This window comes from Athalia rosae, chromosome 6 (genome assembly GCF_917208135.1).
Source record: "Athalia rosae chromosome 6, iyAthRosa1.1, whole genome shotgun sequence".
Taxonomy (NCBI): Eukaryota; Metazoa; Arthropoda; class Insecta; order Hymenoptera; family Athaliidae; genus Athalia; species Athalia rosae.
The window spans coordinates 14,084,641-14,101,803 of NC_064031.1; the positions used below are offsets into that span (position 1 = coordinate 14,084,641).

The 17,163-nt window shown below is 42.9% G+C and overlaps 5 protein-coding genes and 1 long non-coding RNA gene across 10 annotated transcripts in view; 3 read left to right on the plus strand and 3 right to left on the minus strand.

Annotated features, from left to right (window-relative positions):
• The window catches only part of LOC105687582 (tyrosine-protein phosphatase non-receptor type 13-like), an 88,164-nt gene extending 79,063 nt beyond the window's left edge, over positions 1–9,101 (minus strand). For all 3 annotated transcript variants that reach the window (XM_048657339.1, XM_048657335.1, XM_048657336.1), the window contains exon 1: positions 8,702–9,101. The gene's annotated coding sequence lies outside the window, so the exon portion shown is untranslated. The remainder of the gene's footprint in view (positions 1–8,701) is intronic.
• Positions 2,807–4,952, plus strand: LOC105687618. 3 transcript variants are annotated; one of them, XM_048657354.1, is made up of 3 exons: positions 2,807–3,038; positions 3,581–3,675; positions 4,233–4,952. In XM_048657354.1, exon 3 carries the CDS (start codon positions 4,312–4,314, stop codon positions 4,606–4,608), a length of 297 nt encoding a protein of 98 aa, XP_048513311.1. In that variant the 5' UTR covers positions 2,807–3,038; positions 3,581–3,675; positions 4,233–4,311; the 3' UTR covers positions 4,609–4,952. The 3 variants fall into 3 exon arrangements, with proteins under 3 accessions (XP_048513311.1, XP_048513312.1, XP_012258833.2); XM_012403410.4 differs by having other exon boundaries at positions 2,812–3,038; positions 3,581–3,670; XM_048657355.1 differs by lacking the exon at positions 3,581–3,675 and having other exon boundaries at positions 2,811–3,038.
• On the plus strand, positions 4,862–9,900 carry LOC105687610. Its single transcript, XM_012403401.4, has one exon. The coding sequence runs from the start codon at positions 4,877–4,879 to the stop codon at positions 5,726–5,728; it is 852 nt and encodes a 283-aa protein (XP_012258824.2). The 5' UTR covers positions 4,862–4,876; the 3' UTR covers positions 5,729–9,900.
• A 2-nt stretch (positions 9,901–9,902) lies between these two features.
• On the minus strand, positions 9,903–15,711 carry LOC105687479. Its single transcript, XM_048657477.1, has 16 exons — positions 15,561–15,711; positions 15,265–15,416; positions 15,061–15,119; positions 14,673–14,814; positions 14,429–14,593; positions 14,181–14,318; positions 13,628–13,729; positions 12,657–12,715; positions 12,428–12,572; positions 12,050–12,217; positions 11,802–11,956; positions 11,644–11,660; positions 11,070–11,224; positions 10,633–10,841; positions 10,405–10,546; positions 9,903–10,317 (listed from the first exon to the last, which is right to left on the minus strand). Exons 2-16 carry the CDS (start codon positions 15,403–15,405, stop codon positions 10,006–10,008), a joined length of 2,109 nt encoding a protein of 702 aa, XP_048513434.1. The 5' UTR covers positions 15,406–15,416; positions 15,561–15,711; the 3' UTR covers positions 9,903–10,005.
• LOC125499684 (glutathione S-transferase 1-1-like) lies at positions 11,651–13,760 on the minus strand. The gene is made up of 6 exons (XM_048657350.1): positions 13,628–13,760; positions 12,785–12,926; positions 12,657–12,715; positions 12,428–12,572; positions 12,050–12,217; positions 11,651–11,956 (listed from the first exon to the last, which is right to left on the minus strand). Exons 2-6 carry the CDS (start codon positions 12,923–12,925, stop codon positions 11,798–11,800), a joined length of 672 nt encoding a protein of 223 aa, XP_048513307.1. The 5' UTR covers position 12,926; positions 13,628–13,760; the 3' UTR covers positions 11,651–11,797.
• A 377-nt stretch (positions 15,712–16,088) lies between the features above and the next one.
• Positions 16,089–17,117, plus strand: LOC125501434. Its single transcript, XR_007279015.1, has 3 exons — positions 16,089–16,316; positions 16,496–16,705; positions 16,900–17,117. It is a non-coding gene; the product is annotated as an uncharacterized LOC125501434 (long non-coding RNA).
• The last annotated feature ends 46 nt before the right edge of the window (positions 17,118–17,163 follow it).

Sequence of the window (17,163 nt, forward strand, 5' to 3'; positions counted from 1 at the left end):
CTCTTTCAGATTCGTGTTCCTGAGGTCAAAATACATCAGAAAAGTGTCATACGATCGATTTGCCGAGAAAAAAAAAAATTGCCCAAAATCCCGAGGGGATTTGAACCCGTGCAAATTTATCGATTTTTTGGTCGAAAATCAACATCTTTTTTTCTTGGTTTTCCCATGCTATTCTCATGTATTTCGATCTCAGAAATTCGAATCTGGAAGCCAAATTGATCTATCTCTCAAATTGACTGAGTTATCCCCATTTTTTCGCATTTTTTGGCTTAAATTTGAGGATATCTCGTAGGGAAAAAATCGTAGCTCAATTCGGACAACGGATTCGTGTTCCTGAGGTCAAAATACATAAGAAAAGTGCCATACGATCAATTCTCATCTCCTCAGATTCAAATTTCTGGGTAAAAATCACATGAAAATAGACGATAAAATGAATTTTTTATTCTTGATCCCGAAAAGCTGAAAATTGGCGATCACTCGGTCAATTCGAGAGATAGATCAATTTCTCTTTCAGATTCGTGTTCCTGAGGTCAAAATACATCAGAAAAGTGTCATACGATCGATTTGCCGAGAAAAAAAAAAATTGCCCAAAATCCCGAGGGGATTTGAACCCGTGCAAATTTATCGATTTTTTGGTCGAAAATCAACATCTTTTTTTCTTGGTTTTCCCATGCTATTCTCATGTATTTCGATCTCAGAAATTCGAATCTGGAAGCCAAATTGATCTATCTCTCAAATTGACTGAGTTATCCCCATTTTTTCGCATTTTTTGGCTTAAATTTGAGGATATCTCGTAGGGAAAAAATCGTAGCTCAATTCGGACAACGGATTCGTGTTCCTGAGGTCAAAATACATAAGAAAAGTGCCATACGATCAATTCTCATCTCCTCAGATTCAAATTTCTGGGTAAAAATCACATGAAAATAGACGATAAAATGAATTTTTTATTCTTGATCCCGAAAAGCTGAAAATTGGCGATCACTCGGTCAATTCGAGAGATAGATCAATTTCTCTTTCAGATTCGTGTTCCTGAGGTCAAAATACATCAGAAAAGTGTCATACGATCGATTTGCCGAGAAAAAAAAAAATTGCCCAAAATCCCGAGGGGATTTGAACCCGTGCAAATTTATCGATTTTTTGGTCGAAAATCAACATCTTTTTTTCTTGGTTTTCCCATGCTATTCTCATGTATTTCGATCTCAGAAATTCGAATCTGGAAGCCAAATTGATCTATCTCTAAAATCGACTGAGTTATCCCTATTTTTTCGGTAGCCACCTCAAAATATCAAGTAACAAATTTTTTTCACATCTGAAAAATCTCCCCTCTTTATAATGTACAAATTCCGCCCCTATGCTAGGAAAATAAAAAAAAAAAAATTTTTCCCACCCACCCTAGTAGATATGTCCGAAACAGGCGCGAAGTTCGAGACGCTGATTGATTGATTAGGACCTGCGCGTCACTTGGGCGTCGGCATCGAGGTCATTTCGCTATACAAATGGGTATGTATTGTGTTTAAATGTCCATTCATGCACCGATGGCGTTCTTTCACTTTGTTAAAACTTTCGGATATTTCGCCGGGGTATCAGTTACGCTCAGATAATTTGAAAATTGACGGAACGTCGTTTGGCCGGAGGAGATCCTTCAGCCAGCTGAAATTCTTCGATGATTTAATGGGGAAGTTTTACCCCGTTCCAAAGGTAGGAATCACCTTCAGTCTTCGCAAATGTCCGTACAACCCTCTTAAGTGCACAACGAGTCTCAACGAAACTGTTACAAACAATTAGGGGACGGCTATGCGAACCACTTAGCCACATTTTTAAACTTCTTAATGCAAAGGGTGACGAAATCTGTCCGCGGAACTCATGAGACGGCGCGAACATCTCATTGTGTAAAAATGCGATTCAAAATTAAGCAACAATATTCTTCGATAAAATATTCGTCGGTCACAAATTTTGCATCATCATTTCACGTATTCTAGCAAACATTGGTATTCTCGAATAATTGTACAGAAATAAAATATCTCAACGTTCGAGTAAAATAAACGAGATGATAAAAGTAGGAAAAACTTCGTTCGAGGAAAATCATGGAGATAGGAGAAGACGAAATGGAGCCTCGAAAAGCGAAGACTAGAGGAGAAAAATACACAAACATTCGGTGTTAGCGAATTCTCGCTTTTTCCTCGTCAAAAAATGGAGACGTTTTTCGTCGTTTCGAATTTCCTCTTCCGTCCAGCGGTAATTGACTTCGTCAGCCTCGTCGTGGCAACGACGCGGGTAACGATGTCATTTTTTTAATTATGCGAGTAGCTTACTTAAGCTAGCAGCTTGTACGTACAGCCGCGCCGCGGGTAGCTTCGAACATTTTCAAACGTGTTGGAATAGGAGGCTGCTCGGCGGTTCAATGAAATTAGCAAGCTTGATTGAGTCGGCAAACATTCCAAAATACGCCGAACCCCGCGACCCCGTAGGTACGTAGGTTTCCGTATTACAGTGTAGCGTACATCGAGTTTAGATATTCATGCAAACGGAGGCAATCTAGCTTGCTCAGCCCTTCGGAATCCGAGTTAAGGAAATTGTATAAGAATGGCGCTCGGCAGCACTACGTCGCGTTTCGCGAAGGTTGATGTAAAAACGCGATAGACGACGCGCGGTATCGCGAGCGATTCGATTCCGATCGGTCTCCGCGGTGAGCGTAACGACGTTATATTTTATTTCCCGCTATTCTTCACTTCATTTTAAGCTTCGCTGTGGAAAATCACCGACTATCGCTCGAAAGTGAATATCAACTCCAAGGGACCACCTATAACACGTATCTACATATACGCTTCTACACGTCGGGATACCAGAGACACGAGCTTTTCTAGGGGTTCCTTAACGAGCTTAGTTAACCCCCGAAGAGAAGCCATATTCGGTTTCCGTTGGACAGTACGGTGTTAAAAGCTCGTCGAGTCCTCAACCGAGAGCTGGACACGAAATCACCTACCCCGCAGTCAGGGAGTTGATCAACCGACGACTCAACGACTCCTGTGAAAGATCAGGTGAAATTTTTCATCGACAGTTGATATAAAGTAGTATTCGCTTTTGCATCAACGTGAAATCACTCTTTATCATTCCGTCGAATGTTGGACAAATTTCATCGCGTCGTTCGAGCGTAGTGGGTCACGTGAATAAAAATAACGGAAGATCTGACGCCGTTTAGTTTCCTTTAATTTGATCGTGTCTTTAATTTTTTAAAAAAGTGTAACATTTTTGGAATGGCGATGAGAAATCGATTCGTTAATCTTCAGGTGTCAAAGTGAGAATCGTTTCGATGTGTCGAAGGAGTATTTTGATAAAATGTTACTTGGCTATCTCAACGAGTTCAAATTTTGATCTAATATTGTTTTATCCGCTTTGAACATTTTCGAAGATACAAAATTCAAGCATCCTGAAGTGATGGTTTTTTTATGTAATGTAACGATGTAACCTAATCAGTACATGTGCTACAGCTCCGGCGTATGAAAATATAAAAGAAACCCCCCCCCCCCCCCCAAGTATCTTATGAATAAATAACATTGGGGTTATTTATATCTACTTTTAGTGGACCAACGTCGCGGTTTTTCACCGTGTACTTGAACGGGCGAAAACGCAGCCTAATCGGATTTAGTGAAGCACTTTGGATGGTCGTTGCGTAAGTTGAGCGTAATATTCACTAAGTTATCTCCCTGCTACAGAAATAATTTTCTAAAAAATTACACTCTTCACGCGCACGTAGACTGGGGTGGCACTTCGAACGACTGATGTGTGTGTATGGGGGGTAAAGAAAAAAAAAAAAAAAAAATAAGAAAATACTTAGCTGTATCATTCTCGACCTCCACGTCACTCGAACGTACGCTTAACAAAATAGACAGTGGTGCAGAGTTGGGAGAAAATTTATCAGATCAAAAAGGAGAATGGACGAGCTAAATGTATAGATATACGTTGGATCCTGCCATGGGTCAACTCGGCAATGGAATGCTGCAATTGTTGTTATCAGAATCGAAGTGGGCCATTGCGGCGCCTGTCGCGCGACGATAACGTCCACACTATCCTGAAGGACCTCTCTTCCTTTTCATCTTCCTCTCTCCGTGCCTATATTCCTCATAACTCTATCGATTTCTGATCCCCAGACACGGTGTAGCAGTCGTTGCTCCGTTTGGCACCGCGATATTATACCATAATTGAATCTCTGAGGGTCCCTTTATTTATTTCAGTTTCTAAAATCTACCTCGGCTGCGGGAATTTCAGTCGTTTCAAAAAGACTTCGTCCGTGATGCGCAAGGAGGCTGCAAGATGAAGAAACGCGGTCGTCCCGACGTCAAGGATCCGAGGGACGGAAGAGACGCGAGATCTGGAAAGGAGGGAAGGGAGCCTACCAAACGCGAGGAGAAGGCCCAGGACAATATCGCGCTCGAAGACGAGGCCCAAAATGAGGGATTCAGCGAATGGCTCCGTTCTAGCAGCGGTGTGGAACTGATGCGCCTGTTCGTCGTCGCAAATTCACTGGTTGTTTTCATCACGATGGCATGGCCAAACATGCAAGAAGCTCTCTTCATCGTCAAAGATTACATAATGGGCGAGGAGGACTGAGGGGTGGCCCTTTTTCATTTTACCGCGGTGACCCGTAATACCGAATCATCGACGATCCGGGATCAGAACTATAGTAGAAGTGAAATAATTTTCAAGTCCTTGATCGAAACCGAAATCAATAAAACGCTCCTTCGAAAGTGCATCGATCGCGGTGAGTCCGCGGTGACTCGACGTGCGGCTAATTTGACCTCCGATACCTCAGATTTCGCGTCCTCGCGAACCAGCCGATTAATCAATCAGCGAACAGTTCGGTGAACTTTACTCGAAGATGTTGGCATTTATTTTTCGCGGTGTATTCCTGGTCGGCATACTGTCCTGGTACAGTACCAGCGTATGGAAAATGATAGACACTTATTTCAAAAATCGATTTCAAAGCTACTTGAAGGCGGAATACGACAAGAATCCTCACATGCTGGCTGACCTGAAGGCCTATCGCGCGGCCGGTGGTAAGGAAAGCAATACTGTAGTATCGACGCCTGACTCCGAAGACCTTCCGTTGAAGGAAATCATCAGAACTTGCGAGACCGACGTTTGTCCCACGGTGAATAAAACGAGCGACTCGGAACAGGAGGAATTACTTCCTCTGGATAAAAAAAATTTTACATCGAACGACACCGGGGCCGATGATCACGTAAAATTGGAAACTGCGAACGCTACAACCGAGCCCCCTCCAATATGGAAGGAGCTCGATACCAATGAGAGCAAAATAGTCGAGGAAAGCCCGAAGCCGGTGACCGAACGATTGAAAAACGATACCGCGAAGAAGAGAAATACCGAGACGAAAAAAGGCAAACGTCAGTCTGCCCGGGTTTCCGCGACTACGGATCAAACCGACAAACCGAAGCCCGCCAAGAAGAACAAAGTGAAGATCGTCACGTTCACGGAAAAGGACTTCGCATCCACCAGGATCAAGGTGACACCTCAGGACTTTGCCGAATTCGACGTGGACGAAGACTCTCCGGAACACAACGATGGCGAACCCCTCGGTATTCTCGTGTCTGAATTACCTGTCAAACCGAAACTGAACATTGGCGATCTTCGAAGAGTCTCACCCGAGGAATTTTGCCCCGTCACTCTGGAAGACGAGTTCTCCTGTGACGAAACGAAAACCTGGCCGTAATCAGGCGCTGACGATGTACCTAGAGGATTTGCTCGCTGGTTATAAATTTTATATGCTTCCTCGGGAAGGTGATGGGCTTCGGATTCATGAATGTAACTGGGAGAGAACTTGAGCTACGATTATAGAAAATTATTAGATAGCTAAAATTAGGAACCAACTGCGACCTCGATCTGGACGTACGACAGAAGTAGCAAACGCGCGGCTCCATTCAATTCCGACGTAATTAAAAAACTGATACTTTCGCGAAAAAACGTCATTCGGCCCGATCTTAAAAATCAGTCATTACCCGTTAATTCAATCGCATATCCCGCTGCTAGAAAAGCGTGACAAAGAAATATGGACACGTGCACCCGAAGGACTCCTTTCTATTAGATGAACTCAAAAAGTCCTTGTCTATTATTCGTCAATAAAAAAAAAAAAGGAAAAAGATAAACGCTTAGATTCCCTTTCTTTGCATCGACGTTTCAACATCTCGCAACGAGTAGAGATGTGATTTTTATCGAGACCAGCGGCTTTCGATTCTGGTCTGTCGAGTGTATCAGCTGCGGAGATTTCATCTATGAGAAAATATACGTTGACCTAGCCGCAGGTGAGAGGATCATGACCTCATCTTCGACTCGAACTTGAAACCGTAAACGACACAGAGAAATGATTCACTAGAAAGCCGATGCTGCGATTGTTGGATGTATGTGCGGGTGCGGATTAGCTGTGCGCGATTATCTTATCTGACAATTTGCTGCACCGTATCCCGTAGCGTCTCCACTAATTTCTGAAACGCTGTCGGACGAAGTGCGATTTCTACGTTGCGATCGGCGAACCAACAGGCGTGACCCTGATTGCGGCCGACATGCGATCCGAGTAATCAATTGCCCCGATGCTCGACGTCTAGAACGCACGGGGTATCCCATACAAGGTACGAATATAGTGTTTTTAAGAATTATATCGGGTGAGAGCGGCCGCTAAACGACCGTTTCATTAACATCGCGAGTTTCCGCCGATTACCCACTTACGTTGATTAATCTAGGCGTAGAAATCTAACGAGGTCCTCGGGAATTACCGATAATATAATCAACGCATGGTACGCATTTCCATAAGTCTGTAGCGCGGTTTGAAAAACAGCTGTTCTCTTCGACTGTCCAACACACTTATCGGTATTACAGTACAGTACAGCTACTCGCGTAACCCGTAGGCAGCGAAGAATTTAAAATCTTTACACTCGTGTACGAGAGCAATTAAGTACGAGAAGGCAACGATCCGGACCGTCCGGTATCTTTTAATCTCACCAGCGGACTGACCGTACTGACCGGAAACTAAGCGAGGAGAAAAAAAAAATGACCGAAAAACTACGAAGACACATACCGCTCGCTCGCTGCGGTACGGAACGGTCGAGATCCGATCTATCTGTTCTCGTAAAACCGTCGAGAGAAAATTACGTGAATTGAATCGTTGGAAAATTCAGTTAAATTCTGATCAATTTTCTTCGAGGAAACAATATTTCGTTTCACCTATTATACGAACCGTGTGGAAACCGAATACGTTTCTGTATCGAAAACTATTTGAATTCCGCCGAAGGGAAAGTGGATCAAATCACGGAAGTAAAATGAGGTAAATGTCAGGGCGCATAAAGTTGCAAATCCGTTCTAAGAATCCATCTGATACCTTTGTTCGGTACCATGCGATATTTTATGATCTGATTATGCCTCGTCGTCGTCGAGTGGCATAAGTACGTGAAGCGAATGAAGCTAGTGATTCGTTCGCCGTCTGGCATTACCCTTTCAAATTCGAATCGCCGCCGTAGTTGCCACCTATCTTTGGGTAGAAAATATTTATCATTCGACGAGGTTGAGAACCCAAGGACGAGCTTGTCAGGTATCAATCGGCGTTCGTAGATACATGGTATCGCCAACGTGTTTCGCAACGCCCCTTTTGTACGAGTTTGCAACGGGGAGACTCGAAACCCAGACAATAATTACGCGAACAAAAGTATCCCTCTATGATATACACCTTTGAATTCCAGTTCAATGGCTACGGGGATTCGGATAACAGTTCAATCGAAACGTAATTCATTCCAACGATGGCTCTTCGTCGTTGCTACGGACGATCCGATTAACAAAATCGAAACGAGTACACGTTACGCTATCGAGAACGATCAAATGGCCATCGTCGGATTCTTCTCGATTTGAAATTTTCGTTGGATTTCCTTCCAATAAATTCTTTCGACATCGCCGTAACCCGCAGCGACGATATGAAATACGCCATAGTTGGAATAATCGTAGCTACTCCATAACCGGGGATGCCGGTGTACACTTAATGTTAATGGAGATGTCACTGCAAAAAATACCTGGCAAAAAAGAGCAATTTCCGCGTACACATGTAACATCCTCCTCTCATTACGACTCCGTAATAGTACTTAGAGTATAAGCAAAACCACGCCGATCGTATCTATCAGTACGTATGAACTCCTCTTTAACCGGTAGTACGAAACTTTTGCATGCATAAATAAAATGAAGAGTATAACGTAACAGGCGTACACGAGAGGAAGTGGAACGCGTTAAATAAGAATACAAAAGCAAAAAAAAAAAAGAAGAAAATTGCATCTCTTCGACGCTTGTCAGTTAGCAGGCTTCTGCTACCCCGCGGTTATTCGGTCCTTTGGTTACGATACCGAAACTTCTGAAGATCGTATACGGGAGGAATTTCAGCAGGTATACACTATTGCCGGAGTATTTTTGGGTTCGTACCCGAGTAGTCTCGCCGGTCACGGCTGTCGGGGTCCTCGGTTCTCGGGATCTACGAGTGTCCGAAGGACGGCATTGTTTGGTGGGCGAGGAGGGAGGAGAGGGGAAGGCGGAGGAGGACGGAGGACGGAGGCTGCACCACGGGTCTCCGAGGCGGAGAGGTTCACAGACGATAGCCCTGTAAACCTTAACCTAAGGCGAATATTTGAATGTGGAATTTTTGAGTGGCACCTACCTCGATCGGCGTTCGGTCCTAACGGCTGGTTCGCTACTTTCGATCTCGACGAATTCCCACCTTCGATTCACCCTACCGACGTACTTTTCGCAACGATATCACCGCCACTGAAACTCTTCACTTGTCAAAACATTCCAGGCCGTTATTATCCACAGAAAAACACCTCATTCCGCACTACCTATCGCGAACGCGTACAGCGATCGACTGCCTGGCCATAGCGATTTTCCCTACAACGATTTCGAGCCAAGCCGAGTATCTCAGGCTTACGATCCCATGCCGATCGGTACCGAGGTATTCCCGCACTGGAGCGAAAATCTTAACACAGAATTTAATCGCTCTTCGGAATTTAGATTTTCAAACGACCGATAAACGCTACCGAACGCCAACCGATGTGGTAGCGCTTGACCTGCCTAACGAATTACCAATGAGAAACCTGCTCTAATGAAAAATATGACACGCCATCTACAGTTTTTCGATTCGAAGATCGTACCGTCGACGATCGACCTAGGCAGGTAGAAGGTGGCCGTTGAACGGACAGAGTTCTGGCGAGTCGAGAATTTACCTGCCACCTGATAACTGCTTGCTCCGACGGCTTGGGATCACGAGACCGGTTCGTCAGGAAAGTACCAGGCGTTGCAGAAGCGAAAGGCGTTTCCACAATCGTGCTTTTACAAAATTTTGGGAAGAAAAAGAAAAATGGAATAGATTTTCCCAATCCTATGAAAAGCGACCAACGTTGCGCAAAATTTGATCAATAATTTCATGCGAATTCGAGCACATGAGCCTCGTATCGTATTATGTAATTAGTTCGATAATTAGTTACTATCAGTAATTCGGTAGATTTAATTAACTGTTGTCCCGAATAACGAGATGGTAGTAGCGCATTGACCTCGACAAATAATTGCAGACTGTAGAAATTTCAAGTGATTAAACATTTTCGTGGAGATAATGATTGAACCAATGCTCCGCGCCAACGACACACACACGAGTTCAGCTTAGGCCGATCGAACGTGCGAATGAGATCAGAAAGTAGACGTGAGGCAATGAACTTTTTTTTTGCCAAAGCAATCGGCGTTGACTCATATTTTTTAAATTTTGCGAGGCCTCTCGATTTTCGGGATCGGTGAGCGCTGGGAAGCTTTTGGAATTGGTTTGAAAAATTGTCAACGATAAATAAATTTGAAGTCCGATAACACAGATGTACGTGGTATAAAGTTGTCGGTTTATTGAATAACTTAGCAAGTTACACGTAAAAATTCATTGAGTCCGTTCGAAAAATCGAACGAATTTCAAGTGGAACGAATTTACTGCTTCCTGAGGAAAGGTGCAGCGATCTCGGCGAACATCTTGGCACCGTCTTCGTTGGTCTCCTTCCATTTGGGTGCGATGTTCTTGATGTGGTTGTACCAGCGTACGACGTTCTTGAACTTGGCGAAGTCGTAGCCAAGGTGATCGTAGGTAGACACGGTGACGGCGGTGGTGAAATCGGCGAGGGTCACCATGGGACCGGCGAGGAATTCTTGGTTCAACAAGAATTTGTCCAAGAACTCGAAGGACTGGTGGATCTTGGTCATTCCCATGGGGTTGAAGGTCTGACCTTCGTAGATGACGGGGTACTGCAACGAATGGCGATTGGTCAGGTTAAATGTATAGAAAAAATTGTACGAGATCGTTTCTCCGATTATCGGAATATCGTTACTCACGTAGTAGTTTACGAGGTTGGCGTAGAGGGTACCGAAGTCGAACATCATTCGCTGGTTGACTATGGCACGCATCTTGATGTCCTTGGGGTAGTACTTGTCGTCCTTTCCGTACTTGTCGGCCAGGTACATGATGATGGCTCGGCTGTAAAAGCGATCGATCGAATGATTCCAGGTGCAAAAGTAAGACCAGACCTAGTGCTCGCTATATGTGATTTTGACAGGATGTACCTTTCGGAGAGGTAGAATCCGTGGTCGTCGATGGTTGGTACTTTGTGCGTGATGTTCATTCTCAGGAATTCGGGCTTCAGGTGCTCGCCGGTGGTCAGGTTGATGTGCTTCAGGTTAAGATGCACACCAAGAGCGGCAGCAACCACTCGGACAACCCTTACGGATGCGCTCTCGGGAGTGTAGTACAGGTCGATAGTCATTTTGAAGGTCTAAATTTTCAAAGGAAGGGGCGAAAAATAATTTAATACACTCGTTAAATGACAATTATCGGATGGGCGTTGTAGTTGAATCTCGAATAAAATGATTTAGAGAAGTTGCTTCACTCGTAACCAGTTACGATGATTGAGATTTGAATATTTTTTGGAGATGGAATAATAGCTTCCGAATATATAGAAAAATCGATGGATTTATCGATCAGTAAATAATATTGTACTCACTGCTTTGATCCGTTTGCTGCTGCTGCTGCTGGACTGAAGTGACAATTCGGCGTTTCTTCGAGCTTTTATACGAAAAAAATGTGCAGATATGCACGGTAATATCGCTTCAAAAATTGATAAGAATAACAGTCGATGTAGCATATTTCTGAAATAAGCTTGGAATCACCAGATGCGATACGATGATCCCCAAGGTGCTGAGCGGATAAAAATACCTAATAAGATTGCAGTATCAAATAAAAATACATGAATTCTTCAAATTTGGACAAACCCGTGGCCGGAGACAATTCAAGAAAATCCGCAATTCATTTCAAGTCGCGGAATTGCATTCGACTGATTTTTACCCAAAAGAAAAAAGATGAAATCGATTGTCTACTACAGAAGACGAAATAGAGGAAAAATTATACGCACGATAGTGACGAAATTATTGATAATGTCAGATATATCAGATTGGAAGTGGAATGAAATATCAAAGTATTATCATCCCAATTATAGAATTTTTGCATTGACGGATGCATAACGACTTGATTAATAAAAAGTGATCAAAAAAAGGTATTAACAGCCGATTAAAAATCACGTTCCGATGCCGTGATACTGCCAACGAATTTTTATTCGTCCAAAACTCCAATGTTGTAACTTAAAAATCTTATACATTTCAATTCTACTCAGCGAGGAATTCGGATCAAAAAGTTTTTTCGTGCTCCGGATCGGGCGAACATTAGTTTTCGATTTCACTGCTCGTCTGATTTTTGAGATTTTAAATTCTCTAGAAGTTGTTTCATCATTTCAGCTCCTTCGGCGTTGGCTAGCTTGTACCCAGGTGCCGAGCTTTTCACCCTTTCGTACCACTCCGTTACGTTTTTGTACTTAGCTAGGTCAAAATCGAACACCTGAAATTCGCCGACACATTTATGTAGTTGGAAAATTTTCTGGGTGGATAAAGAATTAGAAAAAAAAAATCGACGAATATTATTATCGCTCACTTCAGCGGTTGAAACTGATGTGACGATCGATAGATCTGCCAAAGTTAAGATCCGTCCGCAAACGTAATTCTGATTTTCCAAATATTTATTCAAAAGTTCGAAGCCGAAACACAAATTTTCATATTTTACCGGATCCATAATCGATTCTCCCATAAACGCGGACGGAAACTGAAAAAAACAAATGAGTCGTGACTTTCCTCGCAAAATTTTTCCATGTTCTAGAATAGAAGAGTAATTCAAAAACCAAAAGAGGAGCAGAGATATTCTCCGCAACTTTCCATAGAAAAAAATCCACCGATCAGAAAGACGACCCTAAAATATTTGGAAATACTCCACGCAAGGATCAGTCGGTTGTGCGTAAGTGCACGTGATACGTACGTAATATTCTCTGATACGTTTATCGAGGTAAATGGTATCGAAGTAGAGTCGTTGATTCACGACTGCTCGAGCGGCCGGATTTTTCGGATAAAGTCTTTCTGCACTCTGACCATACTTGTTCACCAGATAAATCATGATTGCTTTGCTGAAATGAAATGAGACAAATACAATGGATTGCCCTGTTCCTCGAGCTGTACTTTTCTTTCGAAGGTAAAAAAATGCACCAGACCTTTCCCATATCTTGTATTCACCATCGATCAACAGGGGAATAGTTTTCTGTGGATTGAGCTGAAACGTTCAACGATATAATCATCTCGAGAACGACGTTCGATTAATTTGCAGACAAATTGAATTCACCTGCTCGTATTCTGGTTTCAAATTCTCGCCGCTGAATATATCCACGTTTATTAAGTTTAATTTCATTCCGATCGCCTCGGCAGTCAACATAACTGCGCGACAGGGGGGGCTGACTTGTGTGTAATACAGATTAAGCGCCATGCTAGAATTTTCGATTAATTTATTCAAAAAAACGGGACATTTCGTAACTCAAAATAACACAAACGAAAGTGAGCTATATTTTTTGAGTTTTTGTAAAAGATTCAATGGAAATTGGATAGTTTTTTTTTTGCCCTTTAGATGGTCGAAAGACCGTGGCATTCAATTTTTACAAAATGAGCTCTTTTAGACCAGCAGTCTATTCTGCCGTTATTATCACGATGATTAATGAGCGAACTAATTTCCTGCGCGGGTCTTTCAGCTACTTCGAATCGATAGATCAATTGTATATCCAATTCTGACGCGTTCTAACTGAGTTGTAGGTCGAGTGGGAAAATCGATGAATTCATGGAATAATAATGGTTCAATTTTAGCCGGTGTAACAAATTCTACGTATACGCGAACTACTGCGTTTCACATTCTATCGTGCTTTGAAGTTTGGAAAAATTGAAAAAAGAATTAATCATCGTTACGGCGTCAAGAACCAAATTCAGCATTCATGCCTCGCAAACACATCATCAAAAATTATAATTGCATTTGAAAAAGTACAAAAAAAAAAAAAGAACATCCCACAAGGCGAAACTCGATCAGCACTGAGAATCTGAAAAGATCTCGACGGTTCACAAATCTGAGTAAATTGATAAGTGAAAACGTAATTTAACAACCGTATAATCGACTGAACGGAAACAATTAAAACTCACTTACCTGGGCAAAAGTTTCTAACCGAGAAACGTAGACAGCCGAGTCTCGAACGACTTGTGGTCTGTTCACGACTGAAGTCTGCTGGTCTATAGACTGTGATTCTACCTGTTGATGGTTGGTATGTGTTCGTTGAGGTGTCTTAAAAATTTACAACCCCTAGACACGAGAAAGTATTCATCAATTTTCTTTATTCTTTATTGTTATCATCATGCCAAAAAGTTTAGTTACGGCGACATTTTCATGCCGATTTCTTCATCTACCTCGACTTTTTTTCATGTGACGTACAACAATGTGATCGCGTGTTGGATTTGATATCCTATTACTGTAAGGCGTCATCAGATCTTTTTTGTGCTTGGGAACTGACAAAATACAACGTACAATTCACTTTCCCATGAAAAAAACTAACGAGTAAAAAAACCGCGAAGGTCAGTCGGCGTTTAATTGATTCCAGACACTGAATTGATACCAGGATTTGTGAACATCGAATTACTTTTTTATCGTCCAATATATCAAGGCCACATTTCTAACGAAAATAGTGAAATATCCGACAAATCTATTGTCTCAGTCTGTCGGCGAGCTGCCTGAAAGCTTTGGCTCCGGCCACGCTGTTCTCTTCGTATTTTGGAATTTCCGACTTCACGGTAGCATACCAACGTTGTACGTTCTTGTACTTGCTGAAGTCGTAGTCCATGAACTGAAACAGATTCGCGAGCGTTATTCGCGCGATTCGTTCCTTCGATCGAATCTAGAACCACCGATCGACTCGGATTTCGATCACTGCGTAAAAGGGAAAATTGCAATCACCTCGAAAGTGGTGACGGTGTTAGCCAGAGCGTGATCGGCAATGGTAAGATTTTTTCCCGCCGCGTATTTGTCAGCTTCGAGAAATTTGTCCAAGAATTCGAACGCCTGTTCGATTTTCTTCACCTTCTCGGGATTGACCGGTGCACCTTCGAATATCGGCGGATACTGCGGAGCGAAAATGTTTTTCATTACGAACTACCGTGCCATTGTTCGACGTCCTTCGCACGTTTCCATTCATACTTACGTAATACTCGGCGAAAGAGGTGTACAGAGTTCCCATGTCGAAGTAGAGTCTCTGGTTGACCAGTGCGCGAGCCTGAGGGTCCTTCGGATTCAAGGAGTCGTCCTTGCCGTATTTATCGACCAGATATCCCATGATCGCACGGCTGACAAAATAGAAATAGTTTAACACCGTACGATAACATTTTGCCGACTTCGGGGCGATTTTCATAACTATTACGAGCATGAGAATCACTTTTTGTCTTAATCTCCTAGCATTGTGATAAGCTACTTATTACTTGACTCATTCGCGCACCGCACGGCGTATCCGCTGATTGCGGTAAGTGCGAACCGGAACGTAATCACACGTTGCGCGAGCTCGCTATTTTAAATAAATACAAATTATTTCCTACCTTTCCCACAGATGAAAACCATTGTCGTCCAGGGTGGGAACTGTATGTACCGGATTTATCTAGAGGAAAAAATGAGCAAGGTTTAGGAATTTTTTCCATTTCGAAGGATCGTGCGCGATGAAAAAATAATTGGCTATTCGTCAGAGATCACAGTTCGTGCACGCCCATGCTACGGTTTGGGTGTTCGAATTCCGTTTCACTCACCTTCAAAAATTCTGGTTTCAAATGTTCACCGTTGTGCAAATCGAGAAGTTTTAAATTCAATTCGACCCCAAGTGCTCCGGCGGTCGTTCGAACGGCCCGACATGGCGCGCTTCCGGGTACGTAATACAAGTCCAGTGGCATCTTGGCTCAGACTACGAGAGGAGAAAAATTTGAATAATCCAGTGGTCCTACACAGTTCAGGGTAAATTAAGGGCTTTCAAAATTCATTGTTCAAAAGTTATTCGAAAATGAATGAATTCTTCGGGAATTTGAAATAAAGTTTACCGAAATCTTACCGAGTTCAACTGATAGGCGCGGAACTGAAGGAGTGGCTTGCGCGTAGGTAGAATGTCGACTGACTACTAGTCGACTTGGAATAAAAGCAGTTTTATAAATATGGTTACCGCAGAGCCGGCTCAACCAACATCAGCAATGTGATGGTAAAAGTCGGACAGACTGTAACCCATAGCAACGAACCCGTGGTTCTCAACCCACCGAGTCGAACGGATAAGGCTCTGCATATTTTCAGGCTCTTTTTCCCCGTTCGTGTCCGCAGAAGATGACCACACCGAATTCCTTCGACCCCCGAGTCTGTCACGCAATAGCGATGAGAAGGCAGTAATTCGCAGTGTCAAGGAAAATCCAAAAATCCTTGATGAGTCATGACCCGTACCCCGTACAATAAACGTCACTGAGCGCTGAAAATATTGAGGAAATCTTTCCATCTCTCTCGGTGATTTCACGGATCAGGATTTCGATGGGATTTGCAGTTGAGCTAGCAAGCCTGTTTCGCTTGTCTCGTAACCGGCGTGGATAGATATACCTCCTATACGCCGGTGTAATGAACCAATCGGAACTTGCTACGTGTTTGCGAAGTGAAAGAGACAAGTTCTATTATCGTGGCCTTAATTCCGAGCAAGGTCCGCAGATACAGAATTATCCCGATGATTGTTCACTATAAATAACGTGTATCGGGAGACGTCCCACGCGAAAAACAAAATTCTCCTCATTTTCTAAATATCCGTAGGATTCGTTCGCCGGATCCGAGGATAGTAAGATACCAAAAACGAACGAGTAACTCGTTGATCAATTTTTATGTAGAATGAGCTGAAATTCGTCACAGTTGGTCAACGTTACATGTCCTTCAATTTGGCCGATTGATTTCCTAAACCTTTAGGAAAATTAAAAACCGCCACCGTGTGAATTTAACTGTAGTTCTGAATTTATTTAGATTTCGAGAGTCGCTCCGGTCGTTCGAACGGAACGACGTCGTCCGTTTCCGGGAATGCATACGAGCCCAATGATATCGTGGCTTATTCTGTAGATGAAGAAAAAAAAATTAATTATCGAGGATAATGAATAACTATCGACGAGATACTGTTCAGAATTTGCCGATACGATGTGGGAATCTCGACTTTACAAACTTTGCGCAATAATAACGGTAAGAGCTACGAGCGTATCAAACCTGAAGGCCGCACTCGCGGCCGTATCGACTCCGATTTTAATAATCTCATCATCAAATACAATAGATCAGGTTCGCTAGTCTGTCTCACAATAGCAATTTTCATCGCTCTTCAAAATGAATCAGAATCTTTCTGTTTTTCTACCTAAATTTGAAGTTGCGTTGCTTGTCAGGTTGATGCCCAGTCACCCGTGAGACTTTTTTTCACTATGATCCCGACTGGTAATACTTCCGCAATCCTGCGTGGAACCACGACTCGCCGGCTCGTTTGGATTCAGTCATCTGCGATAGATGACGAAATAAGTATGGGGCAACTAAATAAATGAGCCGTTGGGAGTACAGTATATTTTTCGGACCGACTTGCTCAGATTTTCGGAGGTAAGTCGGTGATTTTGTATCTCATTTTCGCGTCGCTTATTTCACTCGATTCCTTTTTC

Coding starts and splice junctions, on each gene's coding strand:
- LOC105687618 (XM_048657354.1), top strand. CDS start 4,312: ATGAAGAAACGCGGTCGTCCCGACGTCAAGGATCCGAGGGACGGAAGA.
- LOC105687610 (XM_012403401.4), top strand. CDS start 4,877: ATGTTGGCATTTATTTTTCGCGGTGTATTCCTGGTCGGCATACTGTCC.
- LOC125499684 (XM_048657350.1), bottom strand. CDS start 12,925: ATGGCGCTTAATCTGTATTACACACAAGTCAGCCCCCCCTGTCGCGCA. Junction 12,716..12,784: donor TGAAACCAGAATACGAGCAG/GTGAATTCAATT, acceptor TGAACGTTTCAG/CTCAATCCACAGAAAACTAT. Junction 12,573..12,656: donor GAATACAAGATATGGGAAAG/GTCTGGTGCATT, acceptor ATTTCATTTCAG/CAAAGCAATCATGATTTATC.
- LOC105687479 (XM_048657477.1), bottom strand. CDS start 15,405: ATGCCACTGGACTTGTATTACGTACCCGGAAGCGCGCCATGTCGGGCC. Junction 14,594..14,672: donor CCTCTTTCGCCGAGTATTAC/GTAAGTATGAAT, acceptor TTCGCTCCGCAG/TATCCGCCGATATTCGAAGG. Junction 12,573..12,656: donor GAATACAAGATATGGGAAAG/GTCTGGTGCATT, acceptor ATTTCATTTCAG/CAAAGCAATCATGATTTATC.